A 26,697-nucleotide genomic window follows, 5' to 3' on the forward strand; every position below is an offset into this window, starting at 1 on the left:
CGGGGACAGGAAGGTACGCACCTGCCTCCAGAGCGGGCTGAGGGGAGCGCTGTCCCGCCGCCGGGTACGGCCGAGGGCCGGGGATCCCTCCTTAACTCTGTGGGCTCCAGTAGGCTCTCGGCTGGTTCCAACGGCCAGCTCGCAGTCAGTGGGACGCGTTATTCGTTCACGGGCTTCGTGATTCTCCGCTGTCCGGCCGCGGGAGCCGCCCGCGTTCCGGCGGACGCACGCGGGGAGCCGCGGGGCAGCGCGCGATGGTGCCCCCCGCGCACCTCTTGGCGCCCACCGGCCGCCCCACAGGCGGGGGGCGGGGATAGAAGAAGCCCCGCCCCTCCCGCCCTCGCCCCTCTGCCCCCGGACGGCCGCTTTCCTCTCCTCCCCTCCCTGTGGTGCGGCCGGCGCTCGGCGCGTCCCCGACGCTGACAGCTGCCGGCTCGGCGCTGCGCGTCTCGCGCGTTCCTCGTCCTCCCTTCGCCGCCAGCGCGCCCGGCCGAGCCGGCGACGCGGCTCCGTAGGCAGGCCGGGCGGGGAAGCGCTCCGCCTCCGCCCGCCGCCCGCCGCGGGGATGTGCGATTGCCATGGCGAGGCGGCTCTTCGCGGGAGCCTGGCTCAGGAAACCCCACCACGCGCAGGTAGGCCGGCGGCGGGCGGCCCGGGGAGGCGGTTGGCGGCGGTTTCCCTCGCGGCGTCCCCTGACGGGCGGGCGCCTTCAGCGCGTCCCTCGGCCGCCGTTCCTTCCCCCCCCTCCGCCGGGGCTCGGCCGCGCCGTGCCGTCGGTCCGGGGCGGCGGCGGCGCGGCCGGAGGGGCGCGGAACAGGTGTCGGGCGGGAGCGGGGCGCCGCGCGCGGGCCTCCCGTGCCGCCGCCGCGGAGCGCTGCCCGCCGGCGGGAGCCGTCAGCCGGCCCTCAGCGCTCGGGCGCGGGGCCGCGCGGCTCCGGAGGGTCGGGGAGCGCCGTCCTGTCCGCGCCCGGAGCGCGCCGGTGCCCGCGCCGCGCCTCCGCTGCCCGGCGGTGCCCGCTGGCGGCGTTCGCCTGCGCGTTGTCGGCCTCGCTCCTGCCTCGGTGTACGCAGATGAGCGCGGAACGGTGCCCTGGCCGAAAGCGCCGTGGTTGCGGTGCAGCAGGAAGTTCTGCTGCGAGACGTCAGCGAGGGCCTGGTGGTACGCCGAGGGATGTTCGCCGGGTTTCCTTCTGTCTGTTGCGCTGTGCTTCAACTCATTTGCGGTTCAGCTGAGTGTGCCGAGGGGGTAGATGTCATATTTACCTACATGCGCTGCTTGTGTTTGTCACCTATTGCTGTATTACTAAATGCTTTCTAGTAATTGGTTTATTAAAAAAGTGTGGACTTCATCCTTATGCATTGTGAAAGCCCGGGTGCTTTAATTCCTTCTCATCTGGAGCTTTGCTGATGCCATTCTCTTTTTCGAAGTGCCTGGAATGGGATGTCACAGCCGAGGAGCAGTGTGCAGGTACAGGTGTAAGCTCAGCCCCCTCAGCATTTCTGTCTGCAAATGTAGATCACGCATCACTTGATTTTAGACTAGGAAACGTCGTCCTTGATCTCCTTAACAAAGCAGACACTTTTCAGTTCCCATAGGAGGAAGTCTCTGGTACACATAAAGTGAAAATGAGCTCCCTGTGCCTGTAGCAGCTTCCAAACTAGGACTCTGCTAATTGTTGACCTTCCTGTAAGTCCTACTTTATCATAATATGGTGATATTGGATAACTGTTCATTTTCATTTATTCTTCTCGACATTAAAGGCATTTTTAGCAAAATGTATGATTTCTGCCAAGATCATTTCTTAGTCAAGTCAGAAAGTTAAATATTTGTTTCAGTTGAAGATGTAGAAAAAGTATTTCTGTTGATGCTTTCTCACACTAAAAACTGTATTGGAATATTCTACAGATTTGTCTGGAAGAGAAGCTAACATGAGCTTTATGAAAATGACCTTTCTTTTCTCTTACACAGTTGAATGTGTGCTGGTAGTTGATGTGTCCACAGAATGGCAGCAGGCTGTCAGTGTATTGACTTTTGTGACTGCGTGTTGCTGTTGGTACGTGGCAAATGCATTCATGGTTGAGCTGTACTGATTACTCACAGAGTGCTCTGTTGAGTTTTTGCCTCCAAAGAGGCGACTGCTCTCTAAGTAAATGCTAGACTTAACTCACTGAGATGTAGCTGTGAGTGAGATGGAAGTTTTAAGACTTGTGTGGTGTTGCTATGCAATATTTAATGTGGCAGACCAGGGAAGAGGGTTGTACAATGGAAAGCATTGCTGACTGACTTCCAAATTTTGTTGGCTGGTGTTCCATACTTTTTGAAAATTGTGCTGTGGAATGAGTTGAGAACATCAAGTTCTGTGACTAAGAACTTTATACCTCCTCTAGCTTTCCTGCTCCTGTAGTGGGAGCAAGATGCTGTCGGTTGGTTTGCAACCAGTGTTCTGTGCCAAGTGTTCTATTATTATTTATTGTTATTATTTGACACGCGCTTTAGCTGGCTTGCAGTATGCACTATCCATAGGTAATCACTCAGCCTTTCTAGCTAAAGGCAGTCAAACAGCCTCAGCTCATATAAAGTGAGCAGGGCAAACTCTGAGGACATCTTGCCTCAGCTCAAAGTTTAGTGGTTGGGGTCCAAAAAACAGTGCTGAAACCTCATTGCAAAATGGGCAGTGACTGTGAAACACAGAATTTTCCCACTGTTTAGTCTGCAAGACTTGCAATAATAGTAAACAAAATAAAACTAGAGCAAAAAGCTCCAAACTTGACAAACTTCTAAACACCTAAATGCTGCCCAAAAATATCAGTATTATTTATTGGATCTTACAGTTGGGAGACTAACACTGTTCTGCGGTGGTGATTAATGCTTCTTGAAAAGATGTGAATGTCCCAAATTCAGGAAACCTGGTTCTGATAACTGTAGTTAATAACTGTATGATGAGTCTGAGGTCAAGCCAATAGGATGCACACATCAGTAATGTTGTAAAGAACGCTGCTATGCTTGGGAGCTTTCTGGCCACTAGAGATTCTGGACCTCTTTTACAGACTCTCGGGATGTCGTGTAGCTGCCTGTAATGTAGAAGACACTTTGAAGGCCCAGGTTTCAAAGGTCCCCTTAACATATCATCATCGTCACTTCCTCCAAGCTTTTAATTCTCTTCTTGTTGTTTAACCTTTTAAGTGGAAACATCCTGTTTTCTTTCTTGATTGCTATCCTTTGTTTCAAAAGATACATCCTATGCTGTTTGCTCAGCTTGACTGCTTAGGATACAAGTAAATGAAGAAGACAGTATAATCCGAAGTGTGTATTGTAAGCTCTCAGAAACCTGAAATGCTTGCTATAAACCATAAATCAACCTGAACATAAATAGATTTGTAACATGATCAGCATACCATTTTTCGGTTCTCTCCTATTGTTAGTATGTTGAACAAACTGTGTGAGTAGTTTGGAGTTGATTACTTAACTATGGTTATATGAAATACTTGACTGAATGAAGTTCTCTGTAGTGTAAAATAAATGAACACTTCCATACTTCCTCACTATAAAAATGTTTTAAGTAAGAAGTACTCTTATCAAAAAATTGGCAAATGGTTACATTGCGTCTGGATCTGCTACTTTCCATATGCTTTGGAGTGCATCCAGGCTTGAATTCTGCCAGAAGTGGCTTTCCAGTTCTGTTCCAGGGAATGAATGTCTAATTCTTATTCAATGCACATGACTCAGTGCAATGCACAAGTGATGGATGAAGTTGACGCTGTAATAACCTTTTAAGTGTTACAAGTGCTTTCCTTTATCCTTGTGTTCCCTGGCTCGTGTTTCATGTCTTGATGGAAGAGTGGAGCAGAAAAGAGAAATTATATTTCCTGGTTTTGGACTTTCTTCCTTTTTTGATTATTTCAGAACTCTCAGTCCTTCTGGCATCCTGAATAAACTATTAACAGTTTTCTAGGAGTTTGTTGTGATTCCAAATGAAGCTTGTCTATAAGAATTGCTCCCTAATTTCCATCTGGGACTTTGTGCTCAGAAATGTGCTAAAAAAATCTGCACGACGTGTGCAGTAAGTATGGTGCATTCAGGGTGTACTGGCACATATGTGGCCTAACCAGGCTTACTGAGTCTGTGTCCTCATTTGCGTTAATGCTGCACATCAGTTCTGGCACTTCTCAGATGAGCCTATGTTCATGGATTTTAGGGAGAAAATGCAAAATTTTTAGAGAATTTGTGGAAGGGACATAATAAGTAATTCGCTCTGAACTGAAGAGAGCAGAACCTCATGGTCCTCTGTGAGCAGCTGCGTGTAACTTGTAATGGGGAGTAGTGCTGGAGACCCGTCAGTCAAAAGCTGTGTGCCTGCACTGGCACAGTGCTGAGCCTGAAATAAACACAGCTCCTCCAGAACCTCATGCCAAGTCTATGATGTAGTCAGATGGCGTTAGGGGAGGGTTTTCTATCCCAAATACATTCTCTGTTTTCCTGAGAAGGAGGACAAATTTGGATAAACCCAGATACAGAGGATTATTTCCTGTGCTATGAATACAGTTGTTACTCAGCAGTGATCCTGAGGCTTGTGGACGGCTGCTAGCCTCAGATTATACAAAATGCTATGCTTGTAGTGCAGAACTGCTTTAAATAGTGCTTGGGAGGAAAGTTTAGCATTGTAAATGTGCATAGGAGGAATCAGCAAGAAGCTTTGAGAAAAGGGGGCAGTTTGTTGTCCCAGTAAGATCTGGGAGTGGTTGTTTACAAATGAAACAGCTTTGCTGAAAAAAATCAAATTTATCTCAAATAAATCTGTATGAGATTTTATCTGCAATACTTTGTGTTGGTGTGCTGTATCCCTGCCATAGGGTATTAGAGTTATTAGAAGTAGCTTTTCTTCTGGGCTGTCTCTCTAAATGAAATCACTGTCTTTTCTTACATATAGTTGGGGGATAATCACTAGCATTTGCTTGTTGTGATTCTTGGTTCATAGGAACTTCGTGTTATTTGAGGAGAGAAGGAATAAAGAAAATTATTAGAATTTTTCTTGTAATTCTATTAATAGAAGAAAAAATTGGTAGAGAAGGGTCTTGTGACCCTTTAGGCTGTAGGAACGACATTGTCAGAATTGTCTGTAGAAATGAGGAAGTGATAAAATCAGTTTTCCCTGTAGGTGTTCTGCAGTGTTTTATTAAGGACTGCATAACTAAACGCTTATGAAATGTTTACTTCTAAAAACAAAAATCAATTTTGGAGTCGAATGCTGTTTTTCTTCCTCAAACTTTGCCCCAAGCATCCCATTCACAGCTGTGGAGCAGTGATCCCTTATACATTTTCATTTAGAATCTGTAAATCACATCTGTGTCCTTGTGGTTGTTTGTTCATAATCATCTGCAACTCATGTTTTTTCAGAAGTTTTATGAGCTGCTGTCTCATATGTTGCTTGACTCACTGAAAACTACGTCATGGAATGGTTGGTATCCTTTCTTGTTTGTGGGTACAGTTTCATGTGACACAAGAAGCTCTTGTGTTACTTTGATTCTCTGAAAGTGTGCATACTGGAGTTTAAGATCCAAACTGGGGCTGCTTTGAGCCTGGAGGCCCAGGAAGACATGCTGGTGATCTGAAGTAAACACATCCAGAAATCCTGTGCTGATGCAGCTTTAATCATGGGCTGTTCTTGTGCATGATATTGGAGATTTAAATGTGGAATGCTTTTCAAAATATAACCATTTCTGGCACGTTGTACTTCTTGGGCAAACAAAATTAAAATTTGCTTTTAAGGGAAAGCACATGGAACTGCCATAATGTCTGATGTTCAGCAGAAGAGGTGCCTTGCTATAGCTTCTGCCTTTATTCAGTTACTTTGCTTTGGGATAGTATCCATTTTATAGCAAAAAAGTGAGATGAGGTTTTTTTTTAAGAAATGTTTAACATGATGGGAACAGGAAAATGAGCCCTGAGTAAGTTAAACTTTCCCATTTGAAGGAATAGGATTTCAATCTGCTCCCTATCCTGCGTGTGAAGTGGCAGTTGGTGAAGCTGTTTCATCTGAACACTACTATCAAGCAGAGGTTCTGAGATCAGTCATTTCAGTGAGGATGCTGATGTCGCAGCAGAGGAGGTTCTGTTAGGCTCTGAGATGAGCAGGACGGCTCGCACTTAGAGAAAAGCCAGAAGCAGCTCTACACCAAGTCATGATCTCTGTCTTCTGAGAAAATTGCACTGACACAAATCTTCATCCTCAAAGTTTGTGTTAGAATAATGAGATAAAGACGGACTGCAAAACTAGACCAAATTGAATTCTCTACAAAAGGATTAGCCATCCTTAGGGAGAATACTGGAGGTTGTGAAGATGTTTTGTTTCTAAATAATTTGCTGTGCCCATGGATTTCAGAAAGAAATGGTGGGAGTGGTGATTCCCCCCTTATTTTCCTTGTAAAACTTGAATAATAACTTAGAAGAAATGGTTGGAATCCTTTGTAGAATGCAGTATGGTGTAGTCATGGACTTAGTCTGTATGAAATAGGTCTATGGGCTGCCCCAAGAAAGCTAAGTAAATGTAACACTGAACATTTAACAGCATGTTTATAAGCATTGGCATTCATTACGTGTTCCTATCAAATGTAATTTTAGCATTGCTGAGTTGTAAGTTGAATCAGTTGAATAGTCAATCCTACCAAAAAGAGAAGTACAAAAAACGAATGAAACACCACACTTTAGTTATAAAAAGTTTTTGTACCTCTCTTCAGGTACTGCTGTATCTCATTGTCCTTGCAAAGGGGAAAATTGTTCTTTCTGTTTGTGCTGTATTGGGTTACAGAACCATTAGGCCAAAGAAAAATAAGCAGGAGACTCACCTAGGTGATTTTGGGAACTGCTCTATGGGCACTCATTACTATGCTTAAAACCAGTACAAATAAACTTTAGATTATGAATGCATAGGTTTTAGTGGGATATAAGGACAAATAAAAAAAAAGTAAATTATTGCATAAGTCTTTAAACTTGCGGGACTGTACTGTGGTAGTTTTTATGTGTAAGTGCTACAGCTACTATGTAGTGTCTGCCCTTCAACCAGGGGAAAGCATGAAGGTGGCAGAGAAAGCCCAACACATTGTGTTCTCCAGACAGTCTGAGAGAAATGTGATTGTGTATGCACAGCAGAGCCAGAAGAGGCAGCCATCCATGCTGTGCCTTGAATGCTTTGGCTCTGCTGGTTCCATTCACCTCTCCATTCAAACCTGTGTTTCAAGAGACCTCTGCTGGAGGATTGCCTCAGAGCTGGTAAGCTGGGCTTCCTGTGCAGATCTGCTGAGGAAAGATAGATCTGTGTTGTTGTTTTGGTTTATTTTGTGTATCAACATAACATGCCTGACTGTAAAAAGTAAACTATGCAGAGAATCCATCTGCCCTGCTTACAGCTTTCATTTGGTTCTGAGGTGAGAACAGGGAGCGAGACGCCCCTGAAGACTTTGCTGTGCTGTCTCTGCTGGCTTCCCAGCTCTGTGAAAGAGGGATTCTGAGGACGATTCTGTACCTGGGCAGTAGCTCAGGACAAGAATTTTTCAATAGGCAAGTTGTGCTGAGAAGACTGAAGAAGCAGGCTAGGTGCTGAGTAATATTGGGACCTGAGGCTAATATTGCAGAGTTGGATGGTGTAGAAATAGACAGGAAATGGCTGGAAGAAAGAACAGCAGATGTGTGTGCCTGAGCAAGCAGCTTGAGATTGATGTTGAAAAGGAAAAAAATATTAGGTGAAAATCATAGGTGAATGATACAGAAAATGGACTGGAGTACAAAAGAGATTGAGCTTCAGCTGAGCATGAATGCAGATACTGTAGTTCTCTTACGTATGGAGGAAATTATTCCTGAACCCATTGGCAAAGTATCCATTCTTGTTATTGCTGGTTCACATCTCAGATGGCTCTTATTGCTTCTCACCAGTCTGTTCAAGTAGTGTGGTTTGCGAGGTTTGTGATTCTTAATATTGCAAACTTGTAGATGTGGTATTGTTAGGGTAGGAAATTATGTTAAAATCTTCCAGTTCTGTCACTTTAGTAGTGTTCTTTCAAAGGGAGCGTGGTATTTCTTTTTGACTCTCTCCAACCCCTTGCCTCCAGTATTTTTTTTTCTTGGCTGTTCTGTCCTCACCAGCCCATTTTCTCATAGGTTTTCTAAATTGTTTCTAAATGTGCTGTAAACCACACAGCATTATTGTTGGTCTCCTTTTGTACTTCATCCAGTTCAGATCTTCCATGTTCAGATCATATCCATGTTGTGGATAACTTCAGAGGAAATTACATGTCACTCCAAGTAGGGTCTTCGTGGTTCTGGTAAAAACAGCTTAAGTTGTTTCTCTCTTACAACACTCCCAATAACGTACCTTCAAGGAAAAACTGGTTGAAGGAACTTTCTGGCCAAGATGAATCCCCAGGAAAAAAAAGTAGTTAGTTGAATCTTTTTTAAATAGGTAGTTTTAGGCTACAGTCAAGTGAGTGTGTGTGGAGGAACAGCAGTGCACAGCCACCATGCAGGAAAGGGGTGGGCAGGACTGCAGCTGCATGGGCTGGCATCACCTCTGGGTGTTGTGGATCTGCCCTTTAGCTGTTTACCTCTTCCAAATGGAAATGGTGCTGGTCTTTTCTTCCTCCTAACTAAGTCAAACCGAACTCCCCTGGCATTCTGCTTATTTTTATCGCTGTGAAAGTCAAACTCATTTGCTTTTACTGTTCTTACTACTGCTGAATGAACAAAATATTTTCTCTTTGTGTTCCCTAGGTACGTTTCTCATATATGCGGATGAAGTATCTCTTCATCTCTTGGTTAGTGGTGTTTATTGGCAGCTGGGTTATGTACGTCCAGTACTCTACCTACACAGAACTATGCAGAGGACATGACTGTAGGAAAATAATAGTAAGTATGTTTAGCACAATTTGCTTCTTAAGTGTTTGCCTTGACTACTGTTTTGGTCAGTGCCATGCATAAATTCATCTAATGCTGCTATTCTGTCATACTGAAATCATACCTTCAATTACAGATAACACCAGTTAACACAGTTTTAATACAGTTATTAAAATTTTCTTTGACCTGCTCCGCTTCTTTTTTTTTTTTTTTTTTTTTTTATTTCAAGAGTGAGATGTTGGAAGAGAGGTGGTTACTGCTTACTTGAGTGATTTGTTAAATATTTTTGTTTGTTTCAGTGTGATAAATACAAGACGGGAGTTATTGATGGATCAGCATGTAGTAGTCTTTGTGCAAAAGAGACACTGTATTTTGGAAAATGTTTGTCAACGAAGCCCAGTAACCAGGTAAGGCTTTAATCATCCATCCTAGCTTTATCAGTTCCTACTGAAATCGAGTCCTGTATGCAAGTGTTGCACCAGCTTTTTTCTCTTGGCTTCGATGAGAAACAGACTGCATGGCTGAGAGGCTAGAGGTTGTAATGTAGCATTTCCCTTCTGCAGGTTGTCGTTATAGGCACTTAGATAGAGAAGCTCTATCACAGTGAGAAGCAATGCTGTTCTGCTCCTAGTACACTCTTTGGACTTCAACGTGGCTGTGCTTTATGGATGGTAACTACTGTGCTGCAATCTGAGAGTGTTTGAAGCTGGTGATAGCTACATTGGCCCACCTCCCTGCGATTTGGACAAGCTGGCTAAGGCAGCAGATGTGATTAGAAGTGTTGCAGGCTTTCTTTTATTTGTGGGGCATTAAGCAGTAGCAACTTTTCTCATGAGGTGAATAATGCAGTTGCAGAAAGAGATGTGAGGATATCAAGACATACTCAGGAACAAGAACCAGCAGCCATAGCAATAGCCTCTGTGTAAGTTGCTGTAGCTACCTAACTGCAGTTTCACATCAAAGCCCAAGTATAGCACAGATATGTTATTGTTAGTTGCTCTTTTTCTCTGAATATATTTCATGAACGTATTCAGGTAAATATTTGATAATTGTGTTATATGGATCATTTCTGTTTAGTTGTAAACAAAGAAATATTCCACTGACTGGATCCTCGTGGACCTATATTTTAAACTAGCAGTAAATCTATAATTGCCATCAAGACTCTTTAATTTCATAGTTACAGAATCCAGTTTCCAGGGAGATGATCAGATCCTTGCACACTTGGACAGAGTAACTATACTTCTGTACAGCATACCATTTCTGCACTATCCTGCTTCTCAAACAAAATCAGCAGCCTCTTTGCCCAAACAAAGAATATAGTAATGCCAGTATACTGTTTCTCAAGCTGTCTTCATATTTCGATAGGGCAGTGTCTCCTAAGTCCCTGCATAATGTATGTGAAGCTGCCATTGTTGAATTTGCTGTCTGTTAGCAGGACTTGGTTTTCTAATCTGTGCTGTTGCTTGACCAGTTTGGATGATACTTAGGTGAAGGACTTGTACAGTGATTTTATCTTTTCCCCTATTTTCTTGCATAGATGTATTTAGGAATTTGGGGAAATCTGCAAGGGGTTATAAAATGCCAGATGGAAGAAGCTGCTCAGCTTGATTTTGGTACTGATCCAGAACCAAGAAAAGAAATAATCCTATTTGATAAACCAACAAGAGGAACCACTGTAGAGAAATTCAAGGAAATGGTATATGGTTTTTTTAAAGTAAGTATATGCCTAGTTATTCTATTCTGACTGAAGGGCTTTTAACAGTTGTTTACGCGTTAAAGTGGCTTTGTCTCTAAGATTGGGTGTGTAACAGATTTTTAGACTGTTTTTTAGGAGAAATTAGGAAATGTTTGCGTGACTTCTGCATGCATTGGTAAAAGTAGGAAATACAATGCTTCTGATTCCAACAATGGCTTTTTTCATTATACTGTTACAATGGAAATGGTTGTATCAAATAGCAGAATAAAGTATTTCAGTACATTTAGTCTGAGATTTGTGCCAAATATCTTGGTACTCTGTATGAAGTGTAGTTGATAGTGTTATTTCTCTGCAACTGAGAGGCTTAATCAGCTGAAAACCAAATTCAGTCTGAATTCTACATACTTACTGTAAGAAAATATTTAACGAGCTACTCTGTTTTTCATCAGACCAGCCTTTAGAAAATGACTGTCTTTGAATTCTAGTCCTTGCATGATGAAATGCAAAGAATGTTGTTACTTTAAGATCATACACCAGATGCCTTGGAAAACAGAACAGAAAGGAAGCTCATCAGACATCTCTAAGCAATAAGAACTAGAAGATGATATACTCCCTGATACTAAAAGAATAAAAAAGATGGTGAATTACAGGTGGATTGGTGGTAGTTAATGAAATCATATATGATCTTTTTTGTTTGTTTCTAGGCAAAGTTGGGTGAACAGGGAAATCTTTCAGAACTGGTAAACATCATTCTATCTTTTGCCGATGGAAACAAAGATGGTAGAGTTTCTTTGCCTGAGGCAAAGTCTGCATGGGCACTTCTGCAGCTAGATGAGTTTCTGTTAATGGTGATGTTGCAGGATAAAGAGCATACTCCCAAGCTGATGGGTTTTTGTGGGGATCTCTATGTGATCGAAAGAGTTGAATATACCTCTCTCTACGGAGTCAGCCTTCCATGGATCATCGAACTTCTAATTCCTTCTGGATTCAGGAGAAGCATGGACCAGTGGTTTACTCCATCGTGGCCAAGGAAGGCAAAAATAGCTATTGGACTTTTAGAATTTGTGGAAGATATTTTTCATGGACCTTATGGTAACTTTCTTATGTGTGATACAAGTGCCAAAAACTTGGGATATAATGATAAATATGATTTGAAAATGATGGACATGAGAAAAATTGTGCCAGAAATGAATTTAAAGGAAATGATTAAAGATCGTCCGTGTGAATCAGATATGGACTGTGTTTATGGTACAGACTGTAGAACTCTATGTGACCAAAGTAAAATGCGGTGTACCACAGAGGTTATTCAGCCAAACTTGGCAAAAGTGTGTCAGCTACTTAAAGACTATCTGCTTCGTGGTGCTCCTTCAGACATCCACGAAGAACTAGAAAAACAACTGTATTTGTGTATTGCCCTTAAAGTCTCAGCAAACCAGATGGAAATGGAACATTCTTTAATACTCAATAACTTAAAAACATTACTATGGAAGAAAATTTCCCACACAACGGATTCTTAGTTTCTCCACCAGCAGAAGATACTGTGCCACTCGAGGTGGCCTACCACGTTTGCTAAAAATGGTCTGCAGCATTTTGTAAAGACGTGTACACAGATTTCATGAATGGCTCTTCAACTCTTCCCTTCAGTCAGTTCCTTATTATAGGGCTTCTGAAAGGATGAACTTAACACCGAGTGACCTGGCAGAAGCCAAAAGCACTTGTGGTGTTCCAGTGCACTATTTGGAAACAAAAACAATCCTGCATGCTTGACTGCTCTGTGCACTTTGTTGGAGCTTGAACAGGATGACAGTGTTCACTGTGCCATCACATCAAGTAATGCAACATCTTAAAATTCTGTGAAAACTGTTGCTCACTTGTGAAATACCTGCAAAAGATTTCTATGCCCAGTAGTTTTATGAGGAACCACCACTATTGCAAATATGGTGGCTGAGTCCAAGTTGCTGTTATGAATAAAATGAAATGAGATTGTTGTTTACTAATACCTTGGCATGGCAGAATTTGCACATTAGCAAACATTTTTAAACTGTGGAAAAATTAAAATTTTATTCTGGAAATGATAGATTGTAATATGAGATTTAAATTGAATTCTGTTTACACCTTGTTACCTCATACTTTCATCTTGAATGCTTCAACATTTTAGAAGTCCTGATACAGTACACCATGTTAAGAGCCAGGATTTTTAGAATGTTACTTGTTAGAACACATGTATTTTACATTTTCAGAAACACATTAATGCTAAATTATTTTTGAATACTGACAACAGAATCATCCTAAATTTTAAAAACAATCAACACCAAAAAAACCCTCCGCAGTAGGATGCTCGTTTATGACAAGTGAAAGAAATAACAGTTGTGGATGAAGTCTTATTACTGCCCACAGAAATACAACTACATGCTTGTACTTAAATCCTCCTGAATTATTGCAGAAATCATGCAAGTCAGAGCTAGACCATAACTGTGAGACAAGGTGGATTGCTCAGGACCCAGGAATATTGCTAAATGGGAACCCTGTGACTCATAACAGTTAGAAGCAAGGTGGAATAACAGTGTTCTGCTGTTTTATTTTCCTGGTAATATATGAGTTGTAACTCTCAAGTCTTAAACACTGTGATCCAGGCACTGTACAGAGCGTGACCACTGCACCACCTTCAATCACCGACCCTACTGTTCTTCAGATTTTCATCTTATGAAACAAAACACCTTAATGCTGTGCTTGCTGCATATGTTTGTAAGTGTTTTAGGGATGAAGCAGGTAAAAAGCCTTAGTGATTTTAATGGCAATTGTCCTTATCCCTTCAGGTAGCTGGCCCCTTTAATCAGTTACAGCATAGTAAAAATGAGCTTCATTTCATTATTTAAAACATGGTGTAGTTGCTTGAAGGTTCCATACTAAATGCATTCCTTGACCAACATCAGGGAATTTCCCCACACCATATGTAACAATGTGTGGCTTGGGTTAAGGGTGTGCTGTTTGTAATCAGCTTTTTAGTTGAAAAATTACTTACTGTTAACTATTATCTAATTTAGTATTTATAACTAGCAATGCACTGAAATCTAAAGCAGGATATTCTTGGTGAAAACACAACTAATTGCTACAATGTTTGGGACAAAAAAAAATTACAGAACCCAAAGTACTGGTGGGCATTTTGAACAGCTCCTTGGAAAAACTGGAAAACATGTAATAGTGCAGTTTACTATACAGAACCTTAATTTTTATTGCTGTTGCACCAAGCTGGAACTTTTGTTGAAAAAAAAAATATATATATATATATACTTTTGTTTACAATTAATAACTGACTTCCTATTTTTTTTTCCAATAGCTATACTTCCCATCTATCAGTATCATAAAGCTAAGAGTTCATCAGTGTATCCTACTTCGTGAAAGTATGCAAGCAATTTTAGTATCTCAGTGTCACAGACAGCTGTAGAATAAGGCAAGCTACAACCTCTATAATTAAGCAAATACATTCAACTTCAGAGTAAGTTCTCTTGTTTAATCCCTAAATAATAATAGAAAATATTTCATCTTAAGATAGTACCTGCTTCAGTACCAGCCAGAACCTTTAAGTACTTATTTCACTTTGTGGAGGAATGTTCAATGTGTGAATGTGTACTGCTGTCAGCTATACTCATTTTCAGTCTGGGAAGCACTACTGTTCATGTAAGCTTAAGGCTATCTACAATGGAGGTTTGTTTTCCTTAAGGTATATATACATCTCTCATAGCATTACATACACTGAAATTGTACAGAATTGTCAAGTGCCTGTAAAGGTTATTTATTTTTAATTTAAATCATCCTCTAGTTAAAAGGAACAAATTCCACCTAGTCACACTATAAATTAATCAAAATTATTTCCCCTTGCTATGGAAGTAATTCTAGTGTAGTAGCTTTGTCTTTACCACTTACCTTCACTGAATGAGTTCATATTTTAAAAAAAACAAAAAACTTTAAGGCTCCAGAGTACGTGGATTATAAAAAATATTCTGATCTTTAAGTTGTATTAATAAGCCAGTCTTACACAGTTGCTTAGTCAATAAATTTATTGCCACTTTTTCCAAAGCTTCATAGAAAACTGTGGAAGTTGTCTTAACTATCAGCTGCACGCTCCTGGGCCCTGAGGAAGCTAGCCTTCTTCTGAGCAACACGATCTTTCTTCTGGGCGAGGGACATCTTAGTACTGTTCACTCTGCAAACACACAGTACAATACATTAACCAAAGCAGAAAGAGGCACAAGTGGTGATGAAAGAAGCTGATAGATAGCAGAACTGTGACTAAGAATTCTGTGCTAGAACATAGTACCACTTCTGTATCATGCTCTATTTCTCAAGTTCTTTAGTCAAGGCACCACAAAAAACAGTTTCTCAGAAGGTAAGCTCTTAGGTGACTAGGCACTATCATGTCCATTCCAATATCTGTGCCACTTCTGAAAAAATTGAAATAGTTTAGTACTGACACATAAGTCAGCCTTGCCCCTGAAAACATTCAAGTGTTAAAATACACACTGAAAGAATTCCAGCTATTCAGGCCAAAGACATGCTTTACTGCTCGTTTGTTGTTGTTTTTTTTTTTTTTTTTTGCACAATTAAAAGCTTTTTCTTTCCTGACAAAGTTACATATAAATCATTGTATCTTAATCTGACCTAAAAATGAGTTTTGACACAAGTGCCATGGACATCAGTCCACTTGGTGCCATCATTAATTAAAATCTCTTCAGAGAAGTTATATTCATGTTTACCTCTTTTTCTTGACTTCTCTCTTGGGTTTCTTTTCATGGACTGGATTATCCCGTATAGCAGCATGGGCTTTCTTATACATTTCTTCCATCTTGAAAAAGCAAAAGTTGTTACAATTATCCAGTGGTGCATTGCAAGATTGTATCAAATTGTAAGATATTCTCAGCAAAGAGGGCACTAGGAGCCAGTTATCATCACAATACAGCTTACAATTATTCCCTTTAATAGGCTTTCTTCATGTGCATCACTGTTAAAACCTACTAGAATTCCTGGCCATCACAAGAAGTATATAAACATTTAAATATTAAAAATAACAACTTGGATACAAAACTGAGGAATTACTTTTATCCTTAACTACAGACAACTTTCAGGTCTCCTAAGTACAGGCTAGCATCTTGCAGAGAAAGAGCTTACTTCCTAGGGTCTAGTTTCCTTACACTTAAATTGAAAGGCAATACAGAATCTTATTCTACTTCTGCCTTGAGTAAAAGAAAATAATTTACTTTCCTTATACAGCTTAGTGCTCTGAAAACTTAGTTTTAACCAGAATTATTTTACATGAACCTTTTCATCAGATGCTATCTTACCACCTGTAAGATTCTACCCCAGTATACATTACAAAGCTGCTTAGTAAGAAAAGTTGTGTGAAAGCAGCTTTTAATTAATGAATCACATGAGATCCTGCATCATCCTCAGTAGCAGCAGTCTGCTAGCAACCTCAGAAATACATTAGCAAAGGTTACATCGAAACAGTCATTTCTGACAGCTAATACAGTACTGTAACATACAGGCCTTTGGGAAGTAGGTCAGTATGCAGAAATAATTCTTTAACATGTGAACAGGAAAACCAATCTGTCCAGTTACATAGATCAACAGCTGAAGCTACCAGAGGACCCTATTCTGCCTCTCCCCAATTTCAGTATCTTTGCTGATGACTAATTAAGACACTTAGACACTTAATAGGAAAATCTTCTCTGAATACTTGTTTAGTAATATATACAAAGTTGATATTTACAGTAAAATGTTACTTATTTTTTTACAACCCAAAAAATCAACATAAAAATGTTCCAAACTTCAGAGTGGCTGATAATAGAAACCAAACAGCAGACAAGTCATCTGAAAGAAGTTAAAAAAGCACCATGGTAATTTTACCAATTCTCTAGTGTTTTCTGTGATATTTTAAAATTTTCAAGTCATGCTGACATAAGACATATAACACGAGGTGTATTTCTTAAGATAGTGAGTTCTGCAACAGAACTAGGTTGGGATTTTCTGTATTTGCCTGGAGCCTACAGCTACCAATAAGGTCACACGTTTAAAACAGATCTGACAGAAGGCAGATTCTGAGAAATCACAGCTGCAGAGCAGGATTAGGAACAAGTGAGTAGCCATGCACAGAAACTTAAGTGTTAATTTCTGTATCAGAAAAAAATATACGGTCTGTTTTAGGATGCAGTCCTAAATAAGCAGGATGTTAAACTTCAAAACAGGAAAGAAGCCCTCATGTTCAAAAAATCCACTATATGCTATAGAGCCCTCAATAAAGGAAAAAAAAAACAACATTTTCATCCGTCTGGAGAACATACAAAATAATCACATTACTATTTTACAAATTGAACTTAATTGCATTATTAGAGAAACCCTGTACGTGAAGATCTACATTGCTACTAATGGACAAGAGCCAGACAGATAAATCTTACCCCATCAGGTGTAATATTGTTCTTTATGTACTGGGAGAACTGTTTTTTGTAAGCATCTTCATCCTCCTCCATCAGGTAACGCATATAATCTGCCACATTTTGGCCCATAATATGTTTGCGGTGAACCTCTGCATTGAATTCTTTGCTTTCTGAGTCATAACCAGGGAAACGTTTGGTACTGTGAAAGAGCAGTTAAATTCTGAGTAACACATATTCCTCAAACACTCTGATTCAAAGACAGGTTCCACAAAGAAATGACCGAGATCATAGTCTGCTATAGGTAACTGAGAAATAGGACACTAATTAAAAATGGAAAGATAAAGAAAATGAATATAAAGTAAAAAAAAGAAGCAGAAGTTTTGGAGTTCATCTCAGCTGCCATCAGTCCCGTCTTGAAACCATGCAGTCCATCATTTACACACCATGGACCTACTACAGAGTGGTCAGTCATTGGGGTATCATCACACAGCAGCCAGGTCAGAAAAGAATTAGTAAAAACATATAAAAAGACAAAACAAAAACACAAATAAGAAAACACAACTCCAGGACAGCAAGAGAGAATATAGAAATCCACAACAGAGATCAGATGTTTTTTCCCTACTTTGCTGTCTGAAAGAAGCAAGTGTAGTGTTACTGCTACTGCCAAAAATCTTGATTCAGTCACGTGTTACCTCTGACAAGAATGACCAAACCTCAAATGGAAATTTTTAAGTGCGGGAGGACTACTTAGAGCTGCTACTGTCTCGATAAATGTGGGAAACACCAGTGGTTGGTTTGGGATCTCATATGTACACACAGCAAAATTAACACCTACACAAAATGCTGAAGTCTTGAAACAATGGGAAAACTAATGAATATTTACTGAAGTGCATTCAAACACCAGATGATTCTAAGTGAAAGCAGTGAAGTGGTTCCTTAGTCTCTGAAAATTTAACAGCATCTCTTTAAAGTCACAAGATTCATTGCAGTGCTACTAGAATTGCAACTTTGAGTAAAAAAAGCCCAACTAAACAAAAAAAAAATCCAGAACCCATGCTAATCATTACCAGATTATAAAAATAGCTATTTCAGCATAAAAGTGACACTATAAGTAGGCTGTCACACACACAATTATCTCAGGTAACTCTAAAGTAGTTTTTCCAGAGAGATGGTTACCTGTGAGGGATGGACAGACCACCATCCACTGCACCCTTCAGAGCACCAAAAACTTTGTTTCCAGTAGTAGTTCTGGCAAGACCTGCGTCAAGGTAACATGTGAAAGCACCAGGCTTTCCATCCACGCTTTCCACATTGTATTCATCTCCAGTCACTTCAACTTGGCCTTCATAGATCTTATCAAGACCAAATTTATTCAGAAGCTGTGGGGAAAAATGAAAGCCAAAACAATAGGAACACTTCTGAAATTCTGCCCATTTAAAGCCAAAATGGAGAATCGCCAAATTAAAACACAAAAGTTGCAACAGAATCTTTGTACTTTCAACAAATTTCTTTACAAAAATTACGCATTCTATACTAGTATTAATGCTTATAACAACTGAAATATAACAGGCATGTTTATTGCAATCTCCTGTTCAACAGGCACACTAATAAACTTCAGACCTATCCAAGCTCATAGGAAAATGGATGAATACAGCTCACACGTATTTAAATTCTTACTGAAGGTACATTTCTTACATTTTTGTCCTGACTCCCTCCCTCCACCAAACTTAAGTGCAGAGACTTAAAAGTGGGCTGCCGGAGTTGAAACTGCATGTTGTCATACTTCTCTTTGTGATTTGACAGTCACAAGAGGCCATCAAATCTATACGGTAAAGAGTACAAGTTAGCATTGAGACAAGCCCATAGAATCTGATATCTATATTACCAATACCACTTAAGACAGTGAGCTAGCTTTCCCATTTTTAAGAAAAACAGAGCAACTACTTCCAGACAATTTGACAGATACCTACCCTGCGTGCCAACAGCAGACCTGTACAGTATGCTGCTGCATAATTGGTCAGGCCAACCTTCACACCATATTTTGGCAGCTCATGGGCATAAGCAGCACAGACAATCATGTCGCCTTCAATCCTGGCATAGGCAATCTGACAACGTAAAAAAAAAACAACACAAAACAACCATTAGTTTTCTCAATGAAACTGTGGGCTCAGTTTACCACTTCTTTGATATCTACTTAAGCCAATAGGAACTTTGTATAGAAATGTCCAGCAAACTGCTTTTCTTGAGAGCTCAAGGAGCTCTGTTTCATTTTTCTTTTCAGAAATTTCTTATGGCGTAATTAACTCCTTAAGTACTGAAGCATTCAAATCCATATTTGGCTTTGAGAAAGTAAATGATGGCAACCACTTTTATTTAAGTCTTCATATAAAACAAGAGACCAGGAAACTGCCAACAAAAGCAACACTTCAAAGAATTTTTACATATGTAGATGGATTCTGTCCTAGTTTCTGCACGTAGTTCTCAAATAACACTGAATGCAACTCATCTCTGAAAAATGCAAAAATATGAGTGTTTGTAAGGACACTTCATTCCAGAGTGACTGCATTAAGATATAAGATCCTGGTAATCTTGGGGGTCTCCTGTGAGACAGTGATAATATCAGAACCACTTCCGTTTGACTTCCACTCTTCCTCTGCCTTTAAAAGTTGCTCCCCTCTCTCCAGAGTTCCCACCTCTGGAAAGGCACAACTGGTCCGATGGTACCTGCCACCACTTTTTGTTTTGAATTTCAAAGATAAAGCAAGCTCATCAAGGTCGTATAGTTTAGTCTGAGCTGATTAAAAACGGCACTTCTTTACTATTCTCCATAGATAAAACTATTTAGTGAAGAAAGAAACAAGAAAACTTTCCATCTTCAAGCTTAACAATATGTGTTATGCTAGAACATTCTGGAAATGAACCAGGAAAATGAATCACAGTGAGAAATTGCATTATGTGATGCAACATACAACCGTGTACCACAAAAAGGTGCTTACTATTCTTATTTATCAGTCTCCTTTAATCTCAGTGAAATGATCTTAAGGCCTATGTGCTTCACATGACCCACGTAATATCACAGTAAGAAGTCCTGAAAGTGAGGGCACCTTCAAATACTACATAACAGAAGTGACCTGACAGGTCACACAGCAGTTCTCAAGCAAACAAAAAAAAAATCTCTCTTTTCAAAGCACTTCAAAGACAGCAGAAAAGATAAAAAAGTTTTTCCCTAAAACCTTCAACATATTTCAGCACGATTAGAAGAATGCAATCTCATATCACAACCTTATTTTACAATGTTGACATCAGTAAAATTACTCTGTATTGTGACTGTGGTGTATTACTGACACCGTGTCAACCTTAAAGATCGTTCTCCAAGAAGCCAAAGAGCAATATTAGAACTGCTTAGGCATCAAAACAACCAGCAAGTGCCTCATCAATCCCCCTTTTCTGTTCATTTCCGGGAGGCTGACAAATAAGCAGCAAGCACCACAGACCTTACCTGGCAAATGATGTCTCTGTTAGTAACACGCACAATCATCCTATACTTTGGGGTGTTGTACTTGTTTTTATCCTGAATTACCAAACGCTTGCGAGCATAGTAATCCGTTTTTCCCTCTGAAAAACAACAGGTACAGTTTGGAAAACGTGTTAAACAGAAGTAACAATATTTGTCAATATAATGTAATTCAGCAATATAGGGAATTGAGACATACCTCTCCTTCTCCTGAATTTTACTTGGTATCTCTTGAAGTAGGCCTTATTCTTGACAACTTTCACAAACCCCTTCAATAAGAAAAATAAGATGTTACTAACGTAAGCCAAGGCCATCCAAGCTAAATGAATCGTTATTAATAAAACTGCAGTGGATCAGAAATAAAGTGATTTTCCTACACAATGAGATTAAAACCATCTTAAGGAAGAGAAAGCAGGATTTTTACCCTTCACACAAACTTTTCCGCCCATGACTTCACGTTTTCAAGAGAGAAAGAAAATTCGTGTCTATTAACGAAACGTTTGTCTGCACAGACCGCCACAACTACTCTCTGCCGGTCACTCCCCCAGGGCCGGTCCCTCGGCCCTTTCACGCGAACTCCCCGAGCCAAAACCCCGAGGAGCTGTCCTAGCACCGCCCCGACTCAGCCGCCCCCCACGCCCGCAGCTCTCAGAGCAGCACCCCGCGGCAGGACAAGGCCGGCCCGCCAGCCGCCCGCTCCCCAGCCGGGCGCCACCCGCGTCACAGCGGGCCCGGCCCCAGCTGCCGCCCGTCCGCCCGCGGCTCCCGCTCGCCGCCACGCGCCCGAGGCCCGGGCTCGACCCAGCGCCGCGACGGCCGCGGCCCAGGGCCGAGCGGCGAGGGGCTGCAGGGGAACGGGGACGGCGGGGACGAGCCGGACCGTGCCGGACCCCGCAGGGCTCCGCCGAAGCCGCCGCGGGCGGCCATCGCCACGCTGGAGCCGCGGCGGCCGGCGGCGGGCCCGGGTCAATCGGGCTCCATCCGGGCGAGCGGAGTCGCGCGGCGGGCGCGGGGCGGAGGGCGGGGCTCTCCTACGGCGCGGGGGTCCCGTACGGGCCGGTACTGACCATCGTGCCAGGTACTGTCCGGTCTAGGCCTAGGCCGGGGCCCGCTCCGCACGACGACTGCAACGACTGCAGGGGGGAAAAGGCCGCTCCCACTGCGCAGCCGCAGGTCCTAGCCTGCCCGGCGAGGCGGGGCGCCGCCGCACGGCCTTCCCTGAGCCCGGCGCGCGCCCCCTGCCGGCCTGGAGGGGCGCTCGCACCGCGCCGCCGCCTGGGACGGGGTCCGACCGCCGCGAGGCCCGAGGGCGGGAGCGCTCCTCGAGCGCCACAGGTGTGGCGTGCGCGGGAAGAAGCGCCGCCCGCCGCCCCGCGGTTCCCTACCGCCTGCCTCGGCAGCGGCCGGCACGGGGCGCGTGGCAGCACAGGATAAAAAGCAACGGTCTTGACATTAAAAATCTTTGTCGTAGAAATAGTAAGTACTTTATTCACTTTTTTTTCCCTAGGGAACGTTGTCGCGGCTGTCCGATCAGCAAATAGCTAGAGCGTTAAGCTGACCAAAACCAATGAAATGCTATTGCTAAAATAGAGCTGCTGGTATTTGGTCGAGGAAACCAAGAGCACGTGACAGCTGCAGCCGGAGAACGACGGAAAGGAGGGAAGGAAGAAAGGAGGGAAGGAGGAAGCTCTCCTCGGTCAGACAGGAAGCGGTGCGATCCCGCACTCGCAGCTTCGCATCGCTCGCCTCCCGCAGCGGCAGCTCGGCGCTCGCCCCGCTCTGGGAGGCCGCCGAGCTCCCACGCCCCGCCCCGCCCCGCCCTCACAAATTCGAGGCCTCGCACTCCCGCCCGCGATGCCGGCCGGAGCCATGGCTGCGGTTCGGAAGGGCTCCGGACTCGCTGAGGTAAAAGCTCCGATTTTTGACGTTGTGCTGACGTAATTCTTGCAGGTGACTTGTAGCAGCAGGAGGAGCGTACGCGTGCGTTCTCTGAGCGCGGTTTCTCAGTCCGCGCTGTTTGCGGCGCGGTGCTCTGGTGAGCTCGGGGCGCGGGGCCTGCGGCTGCGCCCTCGGAAACCCGCTGCCCGCCCGGGCCCGAATAGCCGCGTCCCACGGAGTAGCCGCGCGTCTGCTGGTAGCGTTCTGCGGCTCCGTGTTTTAAGCTTTGAGGGGAGTTCTGTCAAACAAGGACTCCGACTTCAGCCCGGAGCTGCTCGCGCCTCTCTGTGGGAGCGCGGCGGCAGGCGAGCTCGCGCCGGAGCTGCCCCGGGCTCCGCAGGGTCGCCGGGAGCGTCACCGCGGTGCGGGCGGCACCGTGGCGGCTGCCGGGCGGGCGCTACATCGGCACCGGGAGGCACCGAGACGGAGCGGGCGCGGAGCGCCGAGACGGAGGCGGCGCGTCGTGTGGCGGGCGGCACGCGGGAGCCGGCGGCGGGAAGAGCCGGGCCGAGGGGAGGGCCGGGCCGCGTCGCGTTTTGCCGCCGCGGTGACGGGGTGGCGCGGAGCCGAGGGGAGGGCTCGGCGGACCCGGCCGCCACCCGGCTTCGCGGCGAACGAACGGGGGCGGCTCCCGGCCGCCGAAAGTAGCGCGGCCCGTCATCGGCGGCCACGCGCGGGGAGCCCGGCGCCGGCCGCGCCCGTGCCCGCGGCGGCGCGAGAAAGAGGCCCCGGCGGGCCGGGCCCGGCGCTGCGGGGGCGCGGGGCTGCCCGTCGCGGCGGCTGCGCGCCGAGTGCGCCTGCGCGGCGCTGGCAGGGACGTGGCCCGGCTGCCGGGGACGACGGGGACGGCGGGGAGGCGGGCCGGAGGGGGGGCGGGAGGCGGCTCGGCGGAGGTCGGCGGCGGGCTCCGGGGCACGCCGATGCTCGCACCTCTCCGCCGCGGGCGACGCTTCCAAGGTGAGGCGCGGGCGGGGCGCCCCCGCCGCTGAGGGGCCGGGGCGGGGGCCGGGGGCGGGGCGCGACGGGGCCTAGGCGGGGTGCGGCGGCCCGGCCGCGGCGCCCATCCCGGAGAGTCGGGTCGGGCGGCGCCGCTCCCGGTCCCCGGCGGCCCGAGCCGCTTGGCGTCGGGTTCTCTCCGCCGCGGGGTGCGCGCTGCGAAGGGCGGCCGGACCGGGGGCTGCGGGGTCCGTGTGCCTCGGCGCGGCCGGGCGGGAAGGTGGGCGCTGCGGTGCGAGTGGGGAAAGCGTGACTGCGCGGGGCCGGCGGCGCTGGGTGGTGAGAAGGAGGAGCGCTCGCCTTTGGTCTGCGGTGCGCTCGTGGGGGTTTATCTGTGAAGGGAGATTTTTCTCGGTCACGTTTTTACGGAGGTATTGTTAAGCAGGAGCGTTCGGGTGCGTGGTTGGTGAGGAGTTTTCAAAGGGTCCTTCAGAGGTCTGTCTTAGTGACACCTCGTGCTGCATCTGCACCGACTCGGTTGTGTAATAAGGGCGAGAAGTCGATGTTGGTGTGGTGGCTATTTAGGGTTCATTTCAACTTCGGTATCCAGAGGTGTTTTGTAGTCATGCGGAATTCCTGCTCGTTTCCTGTGTTGCTGATCAGAGAGCAATTTGTGTGAGGTTGGCATGGTGTTTGGAATTGTCAGTATGAGCCGAAATAAACAGCAAATTTTAAAACATTCTCATATTGTCTTGGGTCAGTTTTTCGTAACAGGTGGCCTACAGGAGGTGTAGGAAGGAGTCACATCTGTACAGAGAGGATCTGGCAGCATTTAGTGTGTTTTACTTATCTCTGAAAGCATTTGTCAGAAAACTCTTTTCCCCCCCAACATTTTTTTTTTATTCTTTTGGTGGCTAAAAGATAAGGTAATTGGATTCTGGGCGAATATTTTGCTTAAATGCATGTATTTATTCTCCCTTCTAGCCTCTATGGTTATGCAGCTCTGAACTTACATACAGGTGTCAATATTTAAGAATATTTTGAGATAGCTAAGCGTAATTTCAAGTAAGGTTAGGAGAGGAAATAGAGGATTATGAAAGGGGGACACAATCAGGAGGAAAACATTAGCTATTATGAATCAGCATTGCCTGAATTTGATTAAGCTGGGATGAGGACAGCTGTGGTGAGTATCCCTGAGGTCCATCCAGCCCAATAGTGCCTCTGAGAGTAGCAGATGTTTGCAGAAGAACAACTAAAAACAAGAATCTGCTTCCTCCTCAGATCTCTGAGCAGTCTGAGGCTCAGGCACTTCCTGAGCCAGAGGTCAGTGTTTTGGATTCTTTGTGTTTTTTTTTTTTTCATTGCCTTCTGTAGGCTTGTCCGATGGGTTTTGAGAAAGTAAGCAGGAGATGGCTGGTGAATGGTGATGGAATAGGTGAAATGGAGTTTATGAAGAGGAGGAGGTGGGAGAAGCTTTTCAAAGTTGGCAGGAGAAGGGGTGGGGGAAAGTGAAGTGCTTAAGTAGTTAGTGTCAGCTGCTTCTTTGGATAAGGCTGAGGGAGAAGTATTTGAAAAATGAAAAAAGGGGGAAGCGAAGTCCCTTCTCAGTGGATTTTGAAAAAGCAGGGCTCTATCTTGCTAATTCAGTGTTCTCATAAACAGTCATGTAAAAGGAAAAAAGAAAACATGGTGGTTCTTTGCTCAAACAACTTTTTTCCTTACCTCTATTTTATACTCTGAATTCAGTATTTTTCCCAATTTTTTTAATAATTAAAATATGTTTTTAAATATAAAAGCAAACTGTCAGTACATAAGTTTATAATTTTGATCTGTTAAATAAATCCTCTGAGGTTTTAACTATGTGATGGTGTTCTAAGATGGCGTGCTGAATTAAAGCCCTATGTCTTATTTACCTTGTGAAAACCAACATCGTCTGTTGGTAAATTTTTGGTTAATTTAAATGGGGAATACTGTCTTCATTGTAGTCATCTGCCTTTGGTTAAAGAGTGTCTTGTCCTTCTGCTGCAAGTGGTGGTTGGGATAACTGGGGGTTGGCATCTGGGAGGGTGGCTTAGTCATAATGGAGGGGGACTTAGCTTTGCTCAGCTCACGTTCAGCAGGGAGGTATTCCTGTTGTTTACATACACGCTTAGCAAAAGCTGCATGCCCACAAGGTAGAGGCAGAAGCGATTTAGTGAAGTCTGACTTATCCTTGATTGCTGTTAACTTGTTTAACAGCCTAAGAACTCTGGAAACTATTGAGTTAGCTGGGAAGGAGTGTTTTGGGAAGAGCATAGGAAATATCTGTTCTGATTTGAGTGGTGAGGAACATGAGTTCCTTTTGGTCATGTTGAGAGAGACTGCAGTGGCTGTTACTACAGGCTGTATTAACTGTCAACTTTGCTTGCTAGTTTTCTGTAAAACTAACACTTCCAAGTTGGGTTGAGGCAGTTACTGTGTATTTGGGGTTGAAGTGCAGTACCGGGGTTGGGCATTTGGACTAAAACGAAGATGTTGGCTTAGAGAGCAACTGTGGACACTTAATCTGCTTGTATTCCTTCCTAACTTGGGAAACAGCCAAAAGCTGCTATCGAGTGTTATTTTTTGTCTGAGCAAATTTTGTCTGTCTCTGTAGTATAGTATTAAATGCCTGCTTGATGACATCATAAAGCATTCTTGATATATATTTTTTTAATTTTAGAAAATATTAATATTGCGATGACACAGGTCTCTGATTCACCAGTATCATACACTGCATTAATGCTGGTGTGGGTTGTTTTTGTTTTTTAAATATGGTTTCTTCAGACTGTCAGATGGAGCTTGTCTTTTACTAGTGGGTTGCTAGTCAGAATTTGGCAGTGCACTTGTAACTAGCAAGATGTTATGGGAAGAGCTTACTGTTACCTTTATGAGAGGAAAAACTACTGTATGTCATTTAAAATGGGCATCAAAAACTAGTAGCTAGTCACAACTAAACATGTGGAAAGTGCTTTTTTCCACTGTGTAAAGTGATGTATGTAAGAACTTAGCTTTACATCTCTGACGTGCTTGACTTAGATATAGTTTGAATGGCAGACGAGTAAAAAACTACTTTCAGACATAGTGAAAGAATTTCCAACTTAATTTCCTCTGAAACAGCAGAGCTAAAATTCATTGAGCAAAGCAGTTGTGTTTCCTAATGTTATTTTAATTTTTATTTTGTCTTGGAACATATTAGTGGTGGAACTTTCAGGGTTCTGCTCCAGCTTTAGCAAGTATTTCTTAGACATTTGGGCAAAGAATTGCTAGATATTTTTAA

At 43.9% G+C, this 26,697-nt stretch overlaps 3 protein-coding genes and 1 non-coding gene across 17 annotated transcripts in view; 1 reads left to right on the plus strand and 3 right to left on the minus strand.

The window, feature by feature from the left end:
* The window catches only part of MTF2 (metal response element binding transcription factor 2), a 45,014-nt gene extending 44,856 nt beyond the window's left edge, over positions 1–158 (minus strand). Inside the window, exon 1 of the mRNA XM_090146348.1 lies at positions 22–158. The gene's annotated coding sequence lies outside the window, so the exon portion shown is untranslated. The remainder of the gene's footprint in view (positions 1–21) is intronic.
* A 130-nt stretch (positions 159–288) lies between these two features.
* The window catches only part of EVI5 (ecotropic viral integration site 5), an 89,870-nt gene continuing 63,461 nt past the window's right edge, over positions 289–26,697 (plus strand). For 5 of the 14 annotated variants that reach the window (XM_031614818.2, XM_090146338.1, XM_031614819.2 and 2 more), the window contains exon 1: positions 22,356–22,430. In XM_031614818.2, coding sequence (XP_031470678.1) covers positions 22,380–22,430 — 51 coding nt within the window. In that variant the 5' untranslated portion in view covers positions 22,356–22,379. The other 9 variants (XM_090146342.1, XM_031614730.2, XM_090146343.1 and 6 more) reach the window with 9 other exon arrangements.
* Positions 14,621–22,264, minus strand: RPL5 (ribosomal protein L5). The gene is made up of 9 exons (XM_031614822.2): positions 22,229–22,264; positions 21,593–22,066; positions 20,725–20,794; positions 20,511–20,626; positions 18,982–19,116; positions 18,188–18,390; positions 17,033–17,210; positions 15,335–15,423; positions 14,621–14,784 (listed from the first exon to the last, which is right to left on the minus strand). Exons 1-9 carry the CDS (start codon positions 22,262–22,264, stop codon positions 14,685–14,687), a joined length of 1,401 nt encoding a protein of 466 aa, XP_031470682.2. The 3' UTR covers positions 14,621–14,684.
* LOC116243571 (small nucleolar RNA SNORD21) lies at positions 17,407–17,502 on the minus strand. Its single transcript, XR_004170002.1, has one exon. It is a non-coding gene; the product is annotated as a small nucleolar RNA SNORD21 (small nucleolar RNA).

This window comes from Phasianus colchicus, chromosome 9 (assembly GCF_987193195.1).
Source record: "Phasianus colchicus chromosome 9, bPhaCol1.hap1.1, whole genome shotgun sequence".
NCBI lineage: Eukaryota > Metazoa > Chordata > Aves > Galliformes > Phasianidae > Phasianus > Phasianus colchicus.

Coding starts and splice junctions, on each gene's coding strand:
- RPL5 (XM_031614822.2), bottom strand. CDS start 22,264: ATGCGAAGCTGCGAGTGCGGGATCGCACCGCTTCCT. Junction 20,795..21,592: donor GGACAGTACCTGGCACGATG/GTCAGTACCGGC, acceptor TTCTTATTGAAG/GGGTTTGTGAAAGTTGTCAA. Junction 18,391..18,981: donor GTCTGCTGTTGGCACGCAGG/GTAGGTATCTGT, acceptor TTTTCCCCACAG/CTTCTGAATAAATTTGGTCT.